Source organism: Gopherus evgoodei, chromosome 2 (genome assembly GCF_007399415.2).
Source record: "Gopherus evgoodei ecotype Sinaloan lineage chromosome 2, rGopEvg1_v1.p, whole genome shotgun sequence".
Taxonomy (NCBI): Eukaryota; Metazoa; Chordata; order Testudines; family Testudinidae; genus Gopherus; species Gopherus evgoodei.
The window spans coordinates 46,899,492-46,922,064 of NC_044323.1; the positions used below are offsets into that span (position 1 = coordinate 46,899,492).

The window sequence follows — 22,573 nt, forward strand, 5'->3', positions numbered from 1 at the left end:
ATCAAGTAACTGCAGAAGAAATTTTTTATGCAGACAAAGTTCAAGAAACTCATCAAAACATGGAACAATCATTTGAAACAGATGCAGACACAAAACAAGAAATTACAACAGTTGAAACTGCATGGGATATATACACATGACTTTTGCGCATAGCTGCAATCGTTAAACAACAAATTACACAACATTATACTTGAGAAAGGCCCTGTGAGAATAGAAGGTCTCGGATATCCTAAAGACATTAGAGGTAGGAAATTCACAGAAAACAATTTCTACAAAAGACTTTCTAACAGTGAAATTGTCAACAGACAGTGGTGTGTGTACTCTAAATGTAAAGATGCTGTATTTCCCGCCCCCCTAGCAAGATTTTCAACAGTTGCAATTTTAACATAGCAACCGTGGGTATTAATGATTGGCAAAATCTTAGTCACACATTATAGCAAACATGAAAAGGCACACCACCACATTGAAAGTATGCACAAATGGTGTGAGCTGATTGATTTTTTTTAATCTTACAATGCTCGATGCCCTAAATCAAAGATTGCTGGAATCAGAGAAGCAGCATTGGTGTCTTGTTCTTGAACATCTATTATCTATTGTTGACTATCCATCGACAAACATCTTGCTTTTAGAGGAAGCACTGACAAATTATACTAGCCCAAGAATGGCAATTTTTTAGGCCTTTACAACTGCTGAGGAAACTTGACACAGTGATGAATGAAGATGTCCGAAGAGTAACTGAAAATGAAATACATGACCACTATTTGGGACTAAGAATTAAAAATGAACTAATCATGCTAATGAGTGGTAAAGTGAGAGACAAAATAGTTTCATTGGTTTCTCTGGCAAAATATTTTGCCGTAATTCTAGATTTCACTCCAGACGTAAGTCATGAAGAACAGACATTGTTAGTAGTGAGATTTGTCAACTTTAGTGATTCAGCACAGATTCCAGTTAAGGAATCATTTATCACATTTTAGAAGTCGAGGAAACTACAGGTTTTGGACTTCTTCAAGCTCTCCTTGATGAACTAAAACAAATGGGATTGTCCGTAATGAACATTAGAGGATAAAGCTACGATAATGGCACTAGTCTGAGAGGATGCATTTCTGGTGTGCAAGCTAGATTGCTGGAGGAAAATCCACGATCTTTTTTTATTCCATGTGCATGCCACAGCCTTAATTTGATTTTGTGTGATATGGCCAAATCTTCTATAGAAGCTATTTATTTTTTTGGTTTGCTGCAATGCATTTACATTCTTTTTTCAGCTTCCACTCAACTATGGCAAATATTCAAAGTACATGTCAGTGTTATTACCATTAAGCCTCTATCTGACATACGCTGGGAAAGCGGAGTAGGAAGTGTAAAAACATTGAGATATCAATCTGAGAATGCTCACGAAGCCCTGGCTGCTATTTTGGAAGGAGCCAGAGATCCAAAAGCTAAAAAAGTGAAGCACAGTCATTGGCCTCTGAAATATCCAGCTTCAAGTTTCTAACATCTGTCGTAATCTGGTATGACATTCTTGTTAAAATCTCAAGCATTAAGCAAAACAATGCAGAGTCCAATGATGCAGCTTGATTCAACATGTACCTTACTAAACAACACACAAGACTTTTTAGTGAAATACAGAGAAAATGGACTCAAAGAAGCACAGGTTACAGCAAGAGAGTTTGCAGAGGCACTAGATATAGAACCAAAATTTCAATATCCGAATGTGACAAGAGTTTAGAGGAAAAAAATGGCAAGAGGAATATAAAGGAGCAGATGAGCTCATAGAAGATCCAGAAAAGAAATTTGAGGTTGAATTTTTTAATGTTGTGATAGATAAAGCAACATCTACCATTGATGAAAGGTTTAATACCTTACGAGCACACCATGAATAGTTTGGATTTTTGTATGACATAACTAAATTCAATGAAATAGGAAAATGAGAGCAGCTATTGAGAAAGTCCAAGAACCTAGAGAGCCTCCTGAAGCAAGGTGATAGTTTTGACTTAAATGGACTTGAACTGTATGAAGAATTGAGTATATTGATGACAATGTTGCCACATGCAAAGTCGGTGATGGACATTGTACAGTTTATTCATACGAGCAAACATGTTGACTTGTATTCTAACGTGTACATCGCCACTCGTACTCTACTGACAAATCCTGTAACAGTAGCACCAAGAGAATAGAGTTTCTCAAAACTAAAGCTCATTAAAAAAAAAACTATCTCTGTTTTACAATGAATCAAGAATGCTTGAATGGTCTCGCTATTCTTGCAATTGAACAAGATATCACTTCGTGTTTGTCATGCAATGACATTATTACTGATTTTGCAGCCAAAAAAAAAAAAGCATGAAAAATTGCTTTTAATTAAAAATAAATCTTTGTTTCAATACCTCTTCATATTAATTTCCAGTAAAATGTTGACAAATTTAAAAAGTTATTTTATTTGCATCATTCTGTCAATAAATCAATTTTTTTTCTATAGTGCTACTTCTTTAGTGCAAGTATAGTCCATCAGCATTATAGTGTGCTTAATTGGTTTAAACTGTTTTTAATAAAGTGCATGTGGCAAGTTTTCCAATACTATAAGCTTATGTTTGTGTTGCTAAGAGCAAGTCGGGCATAGGGGCATCAGTTTAATAATACTGCGTAGGGCCCCATAAATCCTGTGGATGGCCCTGATGGGGAGAGACAAGCTTTAGAACTCTGTGTAAGCGTGAAAGCTTGTGTCTCTCAGCAATAGAAGTTGGTCCAACAAAAATATTACCATACCCACCTTGTCTCACAAATAGAATTGGCATTTTTCACTAGCTGTAATGATCATACCAACTATGTTTTCTTCATATTGGCTGTATATTTGAGGAAAACTAAAGCATGCTCAAATATCACAACACCTCCATCATCAATCATCTTCTCAAATAATCTGTCAAGGTTGTAGCACATCTGATGAATCACCTTCAATTGAATTAAACGTAATTCCACCTCTCTGGCCAAGTGGTGAGTGTTATGCATGTGGTGAGTGGACAGAAGTATTCTCTTCTTCTTATCAGTAAAATTGAAATGTAATGTCCTGTCCCATTTGGCTTTTATCCTGATCAGCTGAGGAGTTGGTTAGGCCAGTATTAACATCACTAGTGATACTTCGCTGTTACTGCTGAAATTTTTTTCGCTGAGTTTCTGTCAGAGAAGGGAGATATTTTTAGTAAACAGTCAGGGCTTTATAGGATCATTACTAGTGAAAACTCCCAATGCTCTGAATCAATGCATGATTGGCCATCCTGACCATGCCCTAGTGCAGTGCTGGGCAACATGCGGCCCGCATGCAGCCCAACAGAGTGATGTGATTGCACGCTATGAGCCATTTTGCTGATATAGACCACTCACAGGCATAGCCCCCTGCAGCTCCCAGTGGCGGCGGTTTGTCATTTCCAGCCAATGGGAGCTGTGGGAAGCAGAGAGCCATGCTGGCCTCCCAAAAACTCGACATCCCAAAAATTTGAATAGTAGTCCACTGTAATCAAGTGCTACTTTTCACTGAAGGCTAATGAGTCTGCTCTCACCTTTTCCTGTGGTTTTGTGTACAGCTCATATGGTAACCATCAGGAATCAGGGCCTGAAGAGAGCTACTTTCCAGGCTGCCTCATCTGTACAGCTGGCCTGCAAGAGGCTGTCTGAATAGCCACACCATCTGATTGGCAGCAGAGGCCAGCAGGCCGGCTCTTAAGCCAGCAGCAGCAGCTTGCCAGCTTCTCATTGCTCATACCCACCACTGTGCCTGCTCCTGCACCACCTTCTTCCTGCCTTGCACCCTCTGCCTCTGTCCTGCTCTGAACACATCCTTGCCTGTTACCTGCTTGTTCCAGTCCCTGCCCTCTGGTTTGGCCCTTAGCTCTGGCTCCTGACTAGGGCTCTGGCTTAACCCTCATCTCTGGCATCCAGTGCCTGCCTTCCAGTTTGACTTTGGCTCCTGATTTCTGACAACAGCTCTGACCCTAGCCTCTAGGTCTGACGCCCACCTGACCACTAGGCTAGACCGCCCATTTCCCAGTCTGCGAACAGTAAAAGTCTTTCTGCTGGTGGTTATCAAAAGACTGGTAGGTATCTAACCCTTCTATCAAGGAGCAGAGTCGCTATTCCCAGTCAGTAAACACACTTTTGAGCCCGTCTAAGACAGCTGTCAATGCCCAGGTGTGAAGCATGCACTTAGCTTTTGTCTAATGGTCATCTGGCTCTCTTGACTGCCTCTGTTTGGATGTCCTTTTCCATAGCCTCTTTTTTCTACCAGCTTCACTTTTGAACTTGGGAGATTGAATCTAAGAACATGCTTCACTATGTCCTGATCCCCTTTCCCCAACTTGCTGATGCTGGGTTTATATGCCCTATTCAGGGTGTCAGCTAACACTGGTAATCATCCTGGACAATATCTGATCTCCACCTGATAGCACTGGAGGTGTATCAGCATGCACTGCAATCTCTTTGGAGCCCTAAGAAGTGGCTTCGTCATGATTGTCTCTCTGGGCTTGTGGTCTGATTGCACTATTGCTGGGTGGCTAGGGGTGTACTGATGGAATCACTCCTCCCCAAAAACCACAGCCAGAAAATCTCTCCATTTGGGTGTATCCCTGTTCAGTCTCTGACATGGCTCTGCTGGTAAAAGCAACTGGTTGCTTCTGCAAAAAAAAAAAAAGAGCTACATCCGGTCCTTCCTCAGATACATCATGCTGGACTGTCAGTGGTTTTCCTTCAGGACAGAGGCATCCAGAATAATTTATTTCAACCTGTCAAATGCTTGCGGTTGGGAGCCTGCCGAGTCCCACTCAATATCCTGCTTCATGAGCTGACATATGGGTTCTGCTACTGTAGCCAGGTGTGCACAGAACTTGTACTGATAAATTATCATTCCTATGAAGTGCTGAACCCCTTTGACATCCACTGAAGCTTGAAAGTCTGACTTCCTTGATCTTCTTGGGATCTGCTTTCAGTCCCTCTGCTGTAAGCATATGTCCAGTGTATGCCACCTAATGCTGTATGAGTCACACTTTTTCTGGGCTGAGTTTTATGTTCTTGTCCTTGCATCTGTATAGAAAAGCTTCTCGCTTTCTGTCATAGTCTAGTTCAGCTTCTGTGTCATTGTTCTCCCTCACCTAAAAGAAGGATATCATCTGCAATTATTTTCACCCCAGGCAGTCCTTTGAGCTTATGCCAGTCAGCGTTAGCAGCCATCTGTAGTAATCAAATGGTGTTGGAAAGGTTGTCAGTATGCTGGACTCTTTTTATCCAGGCTTATGTGCCAAAACCCATTCCTTACATCACAGACCCTAAATATTCTGCCTGTGGCAGCTTCTGGCAAGATGTAATCAACTGTGGTTAATGTCATCCTTTCAATACCCAGTGCAATGGCTTTGGCTCTATGCAGATGTGTGATTTGCCTGAAGATCTCTTTACCACCACCATGCTGTTTACTCAGGTACTGGTCTCTACATGTGCTATGATACCCCTGCTCTGCAGACTTTTGAGCTCCTGTCTTGGAGCCAATGGAATTTTCCTTCACGGTAAGCACACAGGTTCCACTGTGGAGTCTACTTCCAGCCGCTGCTTTTCTCTGAGGCACTCCTCATCTTTGAAAACATTCCTATAGGTTTTAAATTTTTCTTCATTGTCCATGGGACTCCTTCTTTTGCTTCCTGCACTACAATATTCTGATGCTGATAAGACCCAGGGCTTGTATGGCTATGGTCTCCAAGAGGAGCTTGTGATGCTTACCATCCACCACCACGAACTTCAGTTGGCACCATCTTATTTTTTGGCTTACTTACTATGAAGTCCCATTTTCCTATGGGCTGTACATTATTAGAATGAACCTGCTCTTTTTAATGGTTATGTTTGAGTCCAATTTACCCAGAGGAATCACATTGCAGGAGGCCCTGCTGTCCAGCTCAAATCACACAGGGTGTTTCTCTGTTAACATTGTTGCATGGAGGTTGGTATTGTCCTTTGTTGCTTTTCTGTCCAGCCTGAACCTGATGTGCTTTCAGACTCAAGGAGAGAAATATTTTGTTAACACCATTGTCTAATGTGCCCCTTTCACTCCATATAACTCTGACTGAATCTTTCTGAACCTTCCTATGCTCTTGCATACACTGTTAAAACTGTTCAACTTCCCGCATTCCTTGCAATGCTGTCCCAGTACAGGCTACTTCTTTACCTGTTCATGCACAGTAAATGCATCTCACTATGGGTATAGAACCTTGGCCAGCTGCACTCCTTTGGTGCTGTCTAACTGCATATGCTTCTGGGTGTTATGCTTCCTGGGGCTTTCATTATTTCTTTTGAGGTTTCTGGTGCATAATCCATTGTCTAAGCATTTGTTTAATGTGAGTTCACATTTCCAGAGCAGTTGCTCCAGCAAGTGGTGATCCCAAGTTCTGGAAACTATCCTAATTAGGGAGTCTGTCAAGTCCCCAAAATTGCCTATAGCAGCCAACGTCCGTAAGGCAGTAACACAGGGTTCTATCTCCTCCCCTTCAGATCAGCCTCTAGTGACAAAATTCCATGTTCCTCCACAGTTTTGTTCTGCTTTGGGGAGCAATAGTTCCCCAGATCTCCTAGAACTGCTGTGAGGCTTGAGGTAGTGCTGCAGACCTCTTTTCCTTGTTCCTCATAAGGTAAAATAACAGTTTTACTTTCCTGCTGTTGTCCGCCTGCATGGCCAGGTCTGTGAATCCTCAAACTCCTCCTTGCACCATGTCCATCACTGGGCTAGGTTTGTGCAAACTCCAGGGGGCTTCAGACTCAGTTTCATGGCTCACAGTGCCAGCTGTTGCACTGCAGAGAACTCACAGCTCAGATGGTCCCACCATTTCATTTGCAGTCAGTGAAGGTGAATGCAGGTCAAGTTGAACAAATGGAACTTTATTATACCCTGTGCAGTGCTCGGTCCGTGTGGCCGAGTTGCTTCAAGCATAACTCCCTGGCACACTTTTTTTTTTTTAAAGTGTCTCGGTAACAGTCTCTCCAGGGAACATGGGCCCTCTCACTCCAGTTCCACTGATCATGATACAGCGTAGGCAGGTCTTAGGCATTTTTCTCAGAGTGCCACGTCTTTCCAAGAATGTCTTGACAGTGGTGATAGCTGAAGGAGAGGACCTGATATATTTATATGAGAAGCCATTTGTAGGTATTTCCAGTGATGATCTCTGAATATGCTATAATTTTCTCAGATCTGAAAAAATGGCACACAAAACAATATGCTGCTGATTTGATTGTGCTGCCATTAACATTAATGGGAATTCAGCCACTGACTTCAATGAAATAAAATTGAGACCTGTGATGTATAAATTTCCTATCCTAAGTGCATTCCTCTTGCTATGGATGGCTCCAGTGAATGGGCTTATCCATGCTTCCCCCATAACTGCACACTCATACAGGTGCTAGGAGAATCAGGCCTTAATGACTTTCTAATATCTGGGTATTGCAATTCACCTGTCCAAAGAGCTATTTACAGCATAGTTTGGGCTTAGTTTCCCCAGAGGAATGCACATACAAAGAACCTGCTCCAAAGCCGATCAGTGTCAATGGGAGTATTTCAGTGAACTTCACTGGCCTTTGAACTAGCCCGATAGTGCTCTTTATTGTTTGTATTTATTTGAAACACTGTCCATGAAAGGAAATACTGCAAATAAGATGTGAAAACTTTATTATACTCTTATCTGTATAAGAAAATGACTAAACCTATATAAATAACGTGCCATCTACATACATATTCCTGTTGAAATTCTGGAAGTTCAAAAGCATATTTCCTTTGATGGGATATTTACGTGCATATTTTCTTGCACGTAAATGTTAATTAACTGTGTACTTAGTAATGTGTCTTCACAGAGAAGATAAACACCAACATAATACGTATGCCCTTGTTGCATTTAAAGTAAAGTAAATTATCACTTCATCTGACCATATTCTACCAGTTCTATAAAATCATTTTTCTACATTTTTCCTGTTCACCCATCCTGTTTTTACCATCAGTTTTCTTTTTCTTCTTTTTTTCCCTGTCTGAATCGCTTCCATCCCACTTTGCCTCTCTCTCCCTTCCTTCCATTTCCTCATCAGCAAACATACTCATCCTTACTCTTCTCCCACAATTTGTCCCCTCAAAGCCCACAGCACTACTTTGAGAATAGTACATCTCCCTCACCTGGAGCTCGTGCCCTTCTTAGGAGCAGTGATTGAAAGAAGGCCTGGCCTCAGTGGGAGCTGGCCTAGCTGATGAAAACAGAGATCACCAGGAGTTCTTGTAAGAAGATTTGCATAATGAGGTGGCCAGTCCCAGCTACTTCTCCCAGTGCTAAAATTGTGGGTGCTTAGAAAGTTTCTCTAGATAATCAGGTGAAGTAGTAAATTGGCAGGTGTCACCTGCCACATGCAGGTGAATTGAGAGCCCTAGAATATTTATGGTACAAGAGTTTGCACACAGCTTGTTTAACAACATCAAGAGAGGTTGAGATATTCTTACTAGCTATTTGCCTCAAGCATTAAGTGTAACTTGGAGAAGCACTGTCACAACCAAAGAGTATCAACTGCTTTTTGTTGTTCCTTGTGCTCCAATGAATAAAATGTGACACCTAAAGTACTGTTGCTTTATACAATGTCATTCATTCAGTTTCTGCAAGGAATAAGGCACATCCTTCCAAAAAAGGCTACTGTCTGGTGGAAGCTGATATACAGCAAATAATGCTATCAAGCTTAAGCAACAAAAATGGATCGATCTCTAAGAGCCTTGAAGTAAACTTTAGACAGGTACCTGATAGGTGTCCAGCAGGGAAGATCTGGATACAAACAACAGCAATAAAATCTCTTTCAATTACATTTGTTCACATTTCTAATTAATTTAGTGTTCATTAAAGGAACCAGATTGATAGCCATTGAAAATGAAGCCATTTGTTTATCTATAGCACAATTACAGCATAGGCTGTAGCAGTTCCAGCTACCCATACTTCCCATCTAATGCACCTTCAGCTTGTTCAGGAGACACCCTTTAGGAAGAAGAGGCTAATTCACTCTTCGTGCTCATTTAGTCTTTCTTCTGAGTCCTCCAATAAGTATGTTAATTAGTCTCACTGGTGCCAGTAATTATTGTTCTGTGGACACTGCACACTTAAGTAAATATTTCACTTAAAAATGTACACAGAAAATTAAATTATCCTTTGAAGACAAGCGGTGCCAAATCTGGAAATTAAGACTAAAAATCCTTCTATTTCACATTTAATAGCACATAAAAACATAAGAGTGGTCTTGTGGGGTCAGACTAATGGTCCATCTAGCTGAGTATCCTGTCTTCCAACAGTGGGCAGTGCCAGGTGTTTCACAGGGACAGAACTGAGCAATTGAATGATCCATCTTCTGGCATACAGTCCCACCTTCTGGCAATCATAGTTTATGGGACATCCAGATCATGGGATTGCACCTTTGACCATCTTGGCTAACAATCATTGATGGACCTATCCTACGTGAACTTATCTTATTCCTTTTTGAATGCAGCTATACTTTTGGCCTTTACAACATCCCCTGGCAATGAGTTCCACAGATTGAATGTGCATTGTTTGAAGAAGCACTGCCTTATGTTTGTTTTAAGCCTATTGCCTATTAATTTCATTGGGTGACCCCTGGTTCTTATGTTATGTGAAGGGTAAACAACACTTCCTTATTCACTTTCGACACACCATTCATGGTTCTATAGACCTCTATCCTATTCCCTACCACCACATCAGTAGTCTCTTTTCTAAGCTGAACAGCCCAGTCTTTTAAATCTCTCCTCCTAGGGAAGCTGTTCCATACCCCTAATAATTTCTGTTGCCCTTCTCCATACTTTTTCCAATTCTAATATCTTTTTGGGATAGGATGACCAGAACTACATGCAGTATTTAAGTGTGTGAGTAATATGGATTTAAATAGTGTCATTGTGATATTTTATGTCTGATTACTATCCTTTTCCTAATGGTTCCCAACATTCTGATAATTTTTTTTACTGCTGCTGCTGCACATTGAGGAGATACTTTGAAAGAGCTATCCACAATGATCCAAGATCTCTTTCTTGAGTGGTAAAAGCTGATTTAGACCCCATCATTTTGGATGTATAGTTGGTATTATGATTTCCAACGTGCATTACTTTGTATTTATCAAGATTAAATTTCATCTGCCATTTTGTTCGTTGCCACTCAGTTTTATGAGATCCCTTTGTAACACTTCACAGACAGCTTTGGACTTAACTAATCTGAGTAATTTTGCATCATCTGTGGACTTTGCCACCTCACTGTTTAATCCTTTTTCCAGATCACTTATGAATATGTTGAACAGCACCATTCCCAGAAGAGATCCTTGCGAACCCTGCTATTTACCTCCTTGCATTCTGAAAACTGACCATTTATTCCTACCCTTTGTTTCCTCTCTTTTAACTAACTACTGATCGATGAGAGGACCTTCCCTCTTATCCTATGATTTCCTACTTTGCTTAAGGGCCTTTGGTGAGGGACTTTGTCAAAAGCTTTCTGAAAGTCCAAGTACACTATATCCACTGGACCACTCTTGTCCACATGCTTGTTGATGCCTTCAAAGAATTATAACAGATTTGGTGAGGCATGATTTCCCTTTACAAAAGCCATGTTGACTCTTCCCCAACATATTGTGTTCATCTGTGAGTTTAATAATTTTGTTCTTTACTACAGTTTCACCAATTTGCCTGTTACTAAAGTTAGGCTTACTGGCCTGTAATTACCAGAATTGCCTCTGGAGCCTTTTTTTTAAATTGGCATTATGTTAGCTATCCTCCAGTCATCTGGTACAGAGGCTGATTTAAGTGATAGGTTATATACCACAATTAGTAAATCTGCAATTTCATATTTGAGTTCCTTCAGAACTCTTGCGTGAATACCATTTGGTCCTAGTGACTTATTACTATTTAATTATCAGTTTGTTCCAAAACGTCCTCTATTGATACCTCACTCTGGGACATTTACTCAGATTTGTCAGCTAAAAAATGGCTCAGATGTGGGAATCTCCTTCACTTCCTCTGCAGTGAAGACCAATGCAAAGAATTCATTTCGTTTTTCTGCAATGACTTAAGTCTTCCACGAGTGCTGTTTTAGCACCTTGATCATCCAGCAGCCCACTGATAGTTTGGCAGGCTTCCTGCTTCTGGTATACTTTAAAATAAATTGCTGTTAGTTTACGTCTTTTGCTACTTGCTCTTCAAGTTGGTTTGTTTTGATTTTTTTGCCCAGCCTAATTATAGTTTTACACTTGACTTGCCAGAGTGTATATGCTTCTTTCTCTTTTCTTCAGTGAGATTTGACTTCCAATTTTTAAAAGATGTCTTTATCTCTAACTGCCTCCTTTACTCTGCTGTTTAGCCCTGGAGGCATTTGGTCCTCTTACTAATCTTTAATTTTTTTGTTTGGGGTATACATAGAGTTTGAGCCTCCATCAAGGTGTTTTTAAAAAGTTTCCATGTAGCTTGCATGCATTTCATTTGTGTCTTCCTTTTAATTTCTGCTTAACTAGCCTCCTCATTTTTGTATAGTTCCCCTTTTAATTTAATGCTAATGCAGTATTGCGTACACTTCAGTACAGTCTTAACTCTGGAGCTGCTACTTACCACGTATAATAATCCTACTGTAATTCCACATAATGCATTTCACTATTTTAAAGGGATTTGTGCCTATATTCTTCTGATAACTCTAAAGACATGACATACATCTCATCTTGAGTAAACTGAGAACAATGTCTGTAAATTCACTTGGCATCACCCATAGAAGTGTCCATTTTCTAAAATGAACAAAAGAATAACAATCTGCTCTGCTAATCCTGGAGAAGCAGTTCAGTATTCACTAGTTCATCCAGAAACTGAAAAGCATTTCAAAATGCCTGCTTCCTAACCTGTGTTTTGCACCAAACTAACAGTGGCACAGCACGGCATATTTAGCATGTCACAGCTAAGAGTAAAACACATATTTTTCATATAGACATAGATAAAGCTAGAGGTGGTAAATCATAAAACAAAATATTAATTAATGTATTCAAAATATATTGTAAATTTTGTCAAATGTATTATTCACCCAACTCTTGGCAATAGTAAACAAGACTTAATTAATGCCATAGCTCAGGAATGACATGCTGCTTGTTTATGCTGTTGTACATGACTAATCTGGAAAACATTTGTTGGACTGTGTCACACAGAACAAAATGTATGTTTCCAGAGTGACGATTAGTGATTAATTATCCAAGGTATGGTGCAAATAGCCAGCCTCGCCAAATCTCTGCTGTATCTTCTATTAAGTACAATTGCATTAATTGATTAATAATCCAAGTTCAGATGATAGCCCTAGGTTCCAACAATAATTTTTTGCCCTATTTCTAAAATGGGTGATGTGTCTGTGCATCTGTATCACCTTCATTGATGAAGACAGGATTGCAGGTAGAACAATGGTATATGGTATTAGTGCACTAGCAGCTGAAATGCGGAGGTTGGAAGAGCACTCAATATGAACAGTATTGTTCAATAGAGTGTGGGGGTAAGGGTGCAAAAGTACGATTACCACTATTGCAGCATCAGTCCCCCTTCCTTTGGCCCTATGGAAGCCTCTCCATGGAGGTTCCTTGAGGTCTGGGATGTGCAGCTAGGGAGGACGAATAGCTTCTCTCTGCACCAATGCCCACCTCTCAGAACTGTAGAACTTTAGTGAGTAAGTTAATGCTCACTGTCAGCAGTAACTTACATATTGACCCTGTCTGTGATATGAACCCCTTGTGAGTGGGAGTTTGGGGGCAGTGGCTAGAGAACGAGCCTATGACAGCATAGTTCTCATGGTGCTTAACCTCTGCTCCTTTGTATCCAGTGACCTCCTATCAACTATGTGAAATGCTCCCAGTTTCACCCTTTGACTGGATACACAAACTTTTGGTTATTCTTCCTGTTAGGGTATTTGTATGTTCCTCTATTGCCAAGTGGTGAGTCACAGCACAAGTCACGGAACCAAGTCACCTTGCACCAGGATTTGACTATAGCCAGAGTCCCCCAGATCCCTTGGTCACATTAACTCATACTGGAACTGTAAACTTAGGAGGGAAAGAAGAAACATGCTCTTGGGTCTCATTTGATGTCCACCAGGAGGTGCTATAATTACACTCATGTCAGGACAAGCTCTGTACATTTGTCCCTTTTTCTCACAATGGAAGCATATGGCTCTCTAGCATGTTGTTGCTCCCTGAACTAGACCATGGAGATTGAACTCTGTCACGTCCATGATTGGTCTTCTATCTTCAGAAGGGAAATGGCTGGTATCATTCTGCTGCAGTCTGTTTGGCGAAAATGGAGAAATGTCTCTCTCAAAGTTTTCCCAACAATTCTTCTCCAGAGTGCATTGAGTTGCACTGGTCCTGTACATTCTCTCTGTACCAGCGACCCAAAACCACATAACCTTCTGCAAGGGATGGGGGGTTCTTTGGCCAATGACTATCCACCGTCTGTATGCCATTCTCTTCCCAATGAGGGAAAAATCTGCAGGAACCATTCCAAGATAACCAGTTCTGCAATATGCAACACCAAATGGATTTCTGATTTTAGCCACCTCCAACAAAAGTCCCAGTGGTGCTAGTGTCCCAAGGCATACCTCTCGCCACAGAATCAGCACAGAATCATTTGTTTACAGCAGATTCATGATGACTGCCTTTACATACTGGTAATCCACAAACATTTGTATGTCTAAGGTTCTGTCAGCCACTTGTGCTTATCTTCATAATACTGGTCCCAGCTGAATAGTTCACTGGTCCAGGGGCCATGACAATCAGTACAGTAGGCATATACATAGAACATCTCCAGGAAGACCTTTGAGACACTTCTGGGTACTGTGTTGATTAAAATGAGGCCCTGTTGCAATGTGCCCAAATTCAGGCTTTTCAGTATCTGAAGTGGATTTGGCTCCTGTCCTCTTGATTGGGTTTCCAAATTGTAGTTGCTGGGTGGATATCAAACCAATCATTTTTCACTGATGTTGCTGCAGCTACTGCTGCTGCTATGTGTCTATGGTCTGAGATAATGGCCATTTACCCTCTGGGCCATTTGCATGCAGTGTTAGCTACACTGGATCCACAGAACCATAGATCTTGTCCCACCCCAAGTCTGCAGACTAACTCAAATATCTCCACCCCTACTCTGTGGACTAACCTTTACCATCAGCCTATGTGGGGACAGGGAGATCCCTGATATAATATGGAAGGGAGCAGAGGGTCCCCTATATAGTTGCTCCAACCATGCTCTCTATCATCATTTGAACCTCACCACAAGAAGCCTTGCATGGACCTTTATACATGCATGATTTTCATCTATAGTACAAAGAAAAATATCTAGAATCTAGTAGAACCACGGACCACGGTGTGATACCGAATTTTAGTCAGCACTCCATATTGAAATAAATGGCACAACTCAGCCCTATAATTTTTCACCACTACTTATTCTGCACCAGAAAAAATAAAACAACTAAATTTTAGGATGATTTATTTCTAGAGCTTCTGAATTCTTGGAATTATTTGCTACAATTTATGTAAGGAAGCAGGTACATTTAGAGCCAAGAAATTATATTCCTGGCATTTGTTACACTCCTGAAATACATGCTTCTAGCAGTCAAATCCACTCCATGCCTTGGTGTGAAAGTAATTAAAAGCAATGATAAAACAAAAAGTGGGTGTGAAGACCAAAAACAGCACAGAACAAACAATATGTAATTATATGCGGTTCTTTAGCAGGCTATTACTAGTAAATATTGAAGTTAACTAAAAACTAGATCAGAGAGTTAGGTAACATAGAACATTAGTTATCCCCCTCTGGACACATTCATTAAATGATTATGTAGGGCTCAGGCTGTCAAGGGTGTTTTGGGTGCAAGCAGCCTCAACTCCCATCAACTTTAATGAGTGCTCAGGATGCGATGTGGTCCAGAATACTAGTCTGAGACAAGATATCTGGGTTCTAGTCCTGGTTCTGCCACTGACCTGCTAGATCACCTTAGGAAAGTCATTCCCCTGTCATCCTTGGTCTATCTTAACTATTTTGATTATAAACTTTTCAGGACAAGGATCCTAACTGTTTGTGCAGGGTCTATCACAATGGGGTCTCCAACTCAGCTGGGGCCTCTTGGTGCTACCATAATACAAATACTTGGGAGCTGAAATTGCTCAGTACTTTGAAAGATCAATCCTCAGGGAACCAATCCTACATATTGAAGTTAGTGGGAGTTTCAACATTCACTTCAATGGCAACAGGACTGAACCATTTTGTCACAAATACATAGAAGTTTGTGAGGGGTCATTTTTAATCTATAGAACTGATATGCATTGAGGGGAAGTGTGCATGATACCTGTCTGTATTATACATGGTTGAAACAAATACTACAATTTGGCCCTTCCCTTTCTTGAAAATCTAATATATCGACATGATTTTTTAAAATGAAACCCAGAATCTTCTTTCATATCCAGTGAGTATTCAGGAAAATCTAAATAATCTCAAACTTTCACTTCCTCTAATTTTGTGCATTGGTGATGGGGTCTCTTTTTTATGTTATAGTTATTATATAAAGGTGGTCTATCCATCAATATACCAATCTTGCTTTTGATACATGGAACATTACAGACATTGAGACTGTAACACAAATTCAGCAGAGTGGGAACAGTAGGTCTTAAGTGAAAGTTTTTATTTGTTTTGTGCTGGTAGAAAATTGGGAGGAAATTTCGACAATAAATTTTGCAGACTATTTCTCTGTTTTTACATCAAATTCTCAACCTTATCAAAACCGACCAGCTCCAATCATCAGTAAATGTCTAAAAAAACAAACAAACAAAAAAAACCAGAATACATCAAATCATAGTTTCAAAGAGTTTAATCATCTAATTTTGATTATCATCTGGCAAATAAATTAACCATTAACAGTTCAAACCTGCAAGGCTCTGAGCTTTCCTGAAGGTGTTAGGGCCCTCCTCATTAAAGCCACACTGTAGAACTGGAGCCTAACAAAGCTCTAAATTTTCAACCAGTTCTAACGATGGTCTAATATTAATAAATAATTTCTGAATTGTATTTTGCATAACTTTTTACATTAGTTTATTAAAAATATGAGGCAAAACCAATTGCTATAACTTATTTATGATGAATTCTGACAAAAGTTTCAACAGAGAATTCTGATTTACACTATATGACAAGAGATTTAAAGTCAGAGCAGTCTATTCTTTTTAAAAACATAACACTACTTACTGAATATGGAATACTTTTTTATATTTATTAAGCATAGCCCAGAATGCAATACCAATTCTATGGAGAGTTGTAAATGTTGTCACTAATCAATTTAGACTTTGCTGTGTCAATTTCAACTTAAAGCTAGTTGGCACTCGGCCATAAATGATGATAAAAAACAAGGGTTAATGGGAGTTTTACCATTGACTTCAATGGGACCAAGACTTAAACCCAAATATCATAAGCAGAGCTTTTTCCATGAAGCTACTATTTAAAAAATAAGTCAAGGAACTGAAGTGTCAGGTTTCGGTGTATCTAGGATAATTTGCTATCAACCAGCATGGCAGTAACCATACATATTCACAAAGATAATTTTCCTGGAGGTCACCTACTTCTAAAGGTTGTCAGATATCTGAAGAGATTCAAATGAAACATTAGCTTTCATGCATTTAATTTACCTTCTCGGCAAATACATCTAGAATTCTGAATAGTAAATTAAAGTATTCCTTCAGATAACTATTACCTACAATGTGGGTTGTTAGTAAAAGAGAAATCTTAAGCTGTTCAGCATGGATACTCTCTCAACAGTAGAACAAAACAAGATCCTCCCAGTTGGGCAAATGAAAAGGTTCTACAACACATTACCTGTCTTAACAGTAGAGCAAGAAGCATGATTTAATCCAATATCTGAATAAAAATTAATTAATTTGGATAAACTGAATTGTCAAACTCATCCTCAATGAATCTCATTCAGCTCCTCTGACTATATAATCACAGGGGAAGTGAATATTTTTGGACACAATACCATACACTATATGCTAATAGCTGGGAGTGATTACCAAAATATTGGCAACAATGAGTTTATTATAAAGATATTTAAAATAATATGTCTCAGTATGTATCTATCTGTGCTCCCCCCTCAATTATTTTTGCATTCATCCTTTGAATTAAAACTACAATTATGTAACTGAAATAAAAGGAAAATAGTAAGTGCTATAATAGTCTCACTATTAATGAAAGGTTTAAAAAAAAAACACCTAATCTAATCTTGTCAAGAAGTCTGCTGAAACACCACCAGGAAGAAAGAAATGTAACAATTCAAAGATCAGATCAAAAAGTACTCACATTGTATTCGGGCATGTAAAGTAAAAGGCACACAAGAAATTAATTTCTCATCAAAGATGACAATATAGAAACAATATTTTGTAGGGCTCAGAATATCGCAATGTAATATTTGTAGCTTTTAAGTGCTATAGAAAATACTGATATCAGTTCGGCAGATGGGAAATGGCATGGAAATATCCTCAGACTAGAATTTGAATAATTAAGGAATGACTAGGGTGTCAGTTAAATGCCCCGTGTTTCAGAGATGGATAATTGATACTGTCTATAATTTATCTTGCATTTGAAATGATCAGCCAGTCAGTGTAAAGGCTAAATTAAGACTGGAATTCAAGATTCCTCTTCTCCCTACCCCAAGTTTTTAGCACTTCTGCATCCAGCTAACACTACCTCTGCTTTACACTGATAATCACTGAATTCTCTTCGCCAGCATTTCAAGTGGCTTCTTATTTGAAATATTAAATCCAACCGCAGACTGTCAAACACGCTTTAATGTTCAGATTTTACAGTCCAGCTCTGTATGGTCACTAGCTTGCACGACATCCATGTTAACCACCTAACATCACGCAGACTCAAGGTCTTGTCAAAACGACAACTCCTTAGACAGAGATCAGCGCAGCTGAGCCATCCCCGGCACGCTTAGAAATTCATCCCAAAAGTTACAGGGCGCATGGGGAGGCGCGGGAGTGTTCCTGTATGCAAGCCCTGTGGCCGGGCAGAGGGGAGTGGGCGAGGGTGTTCACCCAGAAGATCCCCCCTCTGTGCTAAGAGCTGTTGCCTGCCAGCCTGTGATAACTAATCTGCAGCAGAGCATGTGAGGCTGACCAAACCTTGCTCACTTACAGCTATCGTGTAACTGACTATGGAGACACTAGATCGGGTTTAAAGCCAAACAGCCAGCCTGCCCGCCCGGTGTCTTTCTCTGGGCTGAACACACACACACAGGGGCTCTCTCTGCGGCGATAGTTTATCCGTTAGATGTTTTATTTAGAAAGACCCCCCTCCAGCCCACACACACACACACAGCACAGGTGCCGGAACTAGGGGGGGTAGGGTGACCAGATGTCCCGATTTTATAGGGACAGTCCTGCTAGTGGGTGCCTTTTCTTATATTGGCGCCTATTACCCCCTACCCGCTGTCCTGATTTTCCACACTTCCATCTGGTCACACTCACCCACCCCCTGGCTTAAAGTGGTTTCCAGGGGGTTTACAGTTTGGTTCAATGGCTCTCAGCACCCCCACTGCATAAACTGTTCAGGCGCCCCTGCCCTACTGTACACAGGCGCTATCCTCCGCCTGCAGCCCTCTCCCCGCAGCAGGCACCGCGATCCGAGAGAAACAAAGTTCCCGGGACTTACAGTTTCATTCCTCTGAAGCGCTGGCGCCCGCGGCTGGTGCGGGCAGAGCCCCCGCGAGCTCCTTCAGTCCTCAGCGGCAGAGGAGCTGGGAGTCAGTGCCCGGCGCGGGCCCTTAGATCCCAGGCACAGGGAGCGCCCCTGCCTGCCGCCGCCGCCTCCAGCAGCTCCTCAGCTCTGCATGTCCCCGCGGCCAGCCCTACGGGAGGCGCAGACCCGATCCAAGGGGAGCAGGCGGGCGGCTCAGCAGAGGCATAGACGGGGACTTGCGGCGGCAGCGGCACCATGCCCGGAGACACACATGAGGTGCTGCGCCTGGGAACCCAGCGGCCGCCCTCCCTTCGGATCCGGAGCCTCTGCCTACCACCGCCCCCTGCTGCTGCAGCGCCCTGCCCCCGGCTCCTGCCCGCTGGCCACCCGGGCTCGGCAGCGCGTGGGAGAGGAGCTGGCCGAGGGGCCGGTAGGCGGCGGAGGGGCGGCCCCTCCTGGCTCCGCTTCTAGCTGGTCCCGCCGGTAGGAGACAGGAGCTGGCACCGGCAGCTCAGCCCCGGCTTTAAAGAGGCCGCGCTCCGAGCGGCGGTGCAGCGCTGCAGGCTTGTGCGGGAGCGGAGCGAGCCGCGTCACGCAGGGGAGGGGGCTCGGCGGCAGAGGGGCGGGCGCGGGGAAGCGCCTCAGCCCCGGGACCTGGTGCCCTCCAAGCCCCGGCTCTGGTTGTGCAGCTGGAGCTGGGTTTCCGCAAGTGATCCCAGCACCCTGGGCAGGAAGCAGGAGCGGGGTCCCAGTGGGGTGGCCAAGAAAAGGGGGTCGGGTCCCAACCGCGGTCCCCTTCCTGCAGACAGAAAGCCCGGGGTGTGTGGGATGGGGGGTGAGAAGGGAGGAGCTGCCTGGCACCCCCTTCTTCCCCCAGCAGAGGGCTCTGACTATGTGTGTGTGAGAGAGGGAGTCAGCCAAAAAATCCCACCACCCCAGCAGAGGTCCCTCCTGCCACTATCATCAGAGCCGCGAGGACAGGAGCCCCAGACCACACACAGGGCACCCTGCTGGGCTCAGGCCTCCCTGCCCCTGACTGCCTACAAAGTAGTGGGCTAGGAAGGAATTCAGCCCTGCGGGAGGTCGGATGAGGTATCCTCTCCTTGGAGCCGATTTGCTAATAGTTGCAAATTCAGTGATTTCCCTCCTTCTCCACCATAAAATTATTTCATGAAGGTTTTTCACACAGTTCTGCGTAGTGATTTCATAGGACGGAGTGTCGAATAGTGAAGGCTCAGCTACATAAGCCAGTAGGTGGGTGGGAGTAAATGCAAAGGTGCCATGTCCCCATTATGTAGAGTGCATGAATCGTTACAAAAATGATATAACCTGCCGCTGTTAGTGGTACTTGGGAATATTCCTATAAACCATTCCAGGACATGGAAAAACTATGTTTTGATTTGAAAAAAGATCAAATCATTTTAAAAAAATCTTATTTTCTCCAACTTCCAAATATCCCAGTGCAGACAGTAGGTAGTATGACCTCCTACCAGCGGGTGGAAGCAAACAAATGTTGGTAACCTGCTACAAAGAGAGGTAGCGGCAAGCCGGCTGAGAACGCTAATAGGTTTCTGTCTCCCTGCAAATAGAAGCTTCCATCTGACAGAGGTAAAGGACTTTGATAGCTGTTTTTAAATCTACCTCTTGATAACTTTTATATCCAGGGATAGAAAACTTTCCCTAATGAGAGGGAGATACATGGGGAGCAGTGAGCTGGAGTTAAAACATCAGTTTCTTCAGGATGAAAGTTTTCACTTTTTAAAGCAAATGGTTTCTAGCCAATGAGATTTTGAAGATTCACCTTTCAAAGATGAACCAATACAGTGCTGTCTTCATGTGACTGCAACGAGAAGAGCTAGGGTTGCCATCACTGCTCACACCTTCACCAAACAGAAGCAGAACTAAATTTGGGAAGACTTGCATTAGTTGCAATGCTACCATTTAAAGCCGCAGGGATTGGCACAGCAGGAGTCCTGTCAATTTCACACTGCTGTTGTTCTTAGGAAAGTTATGACAGGATGTAATGGCAAGCAATGGAGGTATTTATGGCAGAGGAACCCACAAAATAATACCAGAGGTGGAAGAATGTGTAGACTAGCAAGGCATCGCTTCTCTGCATAATAACTAAAAGGCTGGATAGAAAGAGTAGAGGGTTTTTTCTATCCTCAGTAACCAGGAGGTTCTAGGGAGGATGGAAAGACAGAAATATTGCCTTCTCTCCTTTCCAGCAGCTAGAGAGGGGTAGGTAGACAACATATTAGTCATAGTTCCTCATGCAGGATCTGGGCACAGTGCTTTCATAGTAGCTGGGGATTAAGGGTTGGGTTTCTCATCAGGGACATGTGACCTTGCTGGTGGGTCCATATCATTATATTGCATTTTTCAAGGTCTCTTTTTAAATCCTATTTTATCTTTCACTTCTTTCTCATGGAATATTGCACATCTGCTGAAATACATCTGTCATACCATTGTCTGGAAATACCTCTTCCAAGTTTTTCCAAGTAAACTTCTATCCCAGTTAGCCATTAGTTCACACACAGAACAATTCTGCAACTCTTATTCACATTGACTAGCACTTACACATGTACACCCCTTGAATTCTAAGGGATGGCATGCATGAGTAAGTACTATTCAGCAAGAGTAAGGGATGCTGCTGAATCAGATCCATAACAGAGTTTCATGATTTATTTATTAACTTTTGCACGATAACTAGCTTTATTCACTTTTATTAACAACACTGGGGTCCTGACAGTGCACCTTGCCCCCTTGGGCAGAATAGATAACTGAGCCACAGTTGTTTTGTGTTGTTGTCATTGTTTCATTGTTCATGTTGTCATCTGAAGATCTAAAAAGTCAAATCTTAGCTGACAGATTTTGGTGAGTTCCCCCTGTTATCAAGAAAATACAGCGAAAGGAAAATGTTGGTATATATTGTCTTTCTATAGCTTGTTAGTGAAAGATAAGGTTGTGTTACCAGCTCTACTGTTTTTTACGCCATCACAAGATATTTATTTTTGATATTTTGTCTAAAGTTAATTATAACAATTGGAATTTATATAAGGCCAAATCCAGCTGCCGCTGAAAACGATGGGAAAATTTATGTTAACTTCAACAGGAGTTAGATTAGGCCCATAGTGCCTTTCATATGAAGAATTAAAAGCGCTATATCAAAGTGGGATTGATGCCTTTGTAATATTAGATTTCTATTTTAAACATGGCTAGACTGAAAACTCTGGTAATGAAAGGAATAGTTATAGAACAAGCAACAGTACTGCAAGCTTCCTCATACTGCCTGCAAATATGTTTCAGCTCTGACCTGGAGGGAGGGAGCCCTAGGTGTGAGACAGTACTTCAGTCTCAGCCACACTGCCAGTATGGGAGCCATTCAGCCTAGACATCATTAATTGGATGATTTCTTTAAGTTTCACAGCAGAGGTGTACAGGGTTATGAAGAGAGGGTAGTGACCTGATGGGGCAATTCAGGGAGTGCATTCCATGCATAAAGGAATGCAGTATGGAAGAAGGCACAGAGATGCTTGGATGTGAAGCAAATGGATAGACAAACTGGCGCTGCTAGTAGAGCACAGAAAAGGAGGGAGGCTACACCATAAGACCTGGTCTACACTACGAGTTTATCTCAAATTTAGCAGTGTTAAACCGAATTAACCCTGCACCTGTCCACACAATGAAGTCCTTTACTTCGATATAAAAAGCTCTTAATATTGAAATCTGTACTCCTCCCCAATGAAGGGAGTAGCGCTGAAATTGGTATTGCCGTTTCGAATTAGGGTTAATGTGGCC

The 22,573-nt window shown here is 41.8% G+C and overlaps 1 protein-coding gene across 2 annotated transcripts in view; it reads right to left on the reverse strand.

Moving 5' to 3' along the window:
- CALCR (calcitonin receptor) overlaps positions 1–19,083 on the reverse strand; it is a 242,922-nt gene extending 223,839 nt beyond the window's left edge. For both annotated transcript variants that reach the window (XM_030550577.1, XM_030550575.1), the window contains exon 1: positions 18,746–19,083. In XM_030550577.1, coding sequence (XP_030406437.1) covers positions 18,746–18,753 — 8 coding nt within the window. In that variant the 5' untranslated portion in view covers positions 18,754–19,083. The remainder of the gene's footprint in view (positions 1–18,745) is intronic.
- Positions 19,084–22,573: the final 3,490 nt, after the last annotated feature.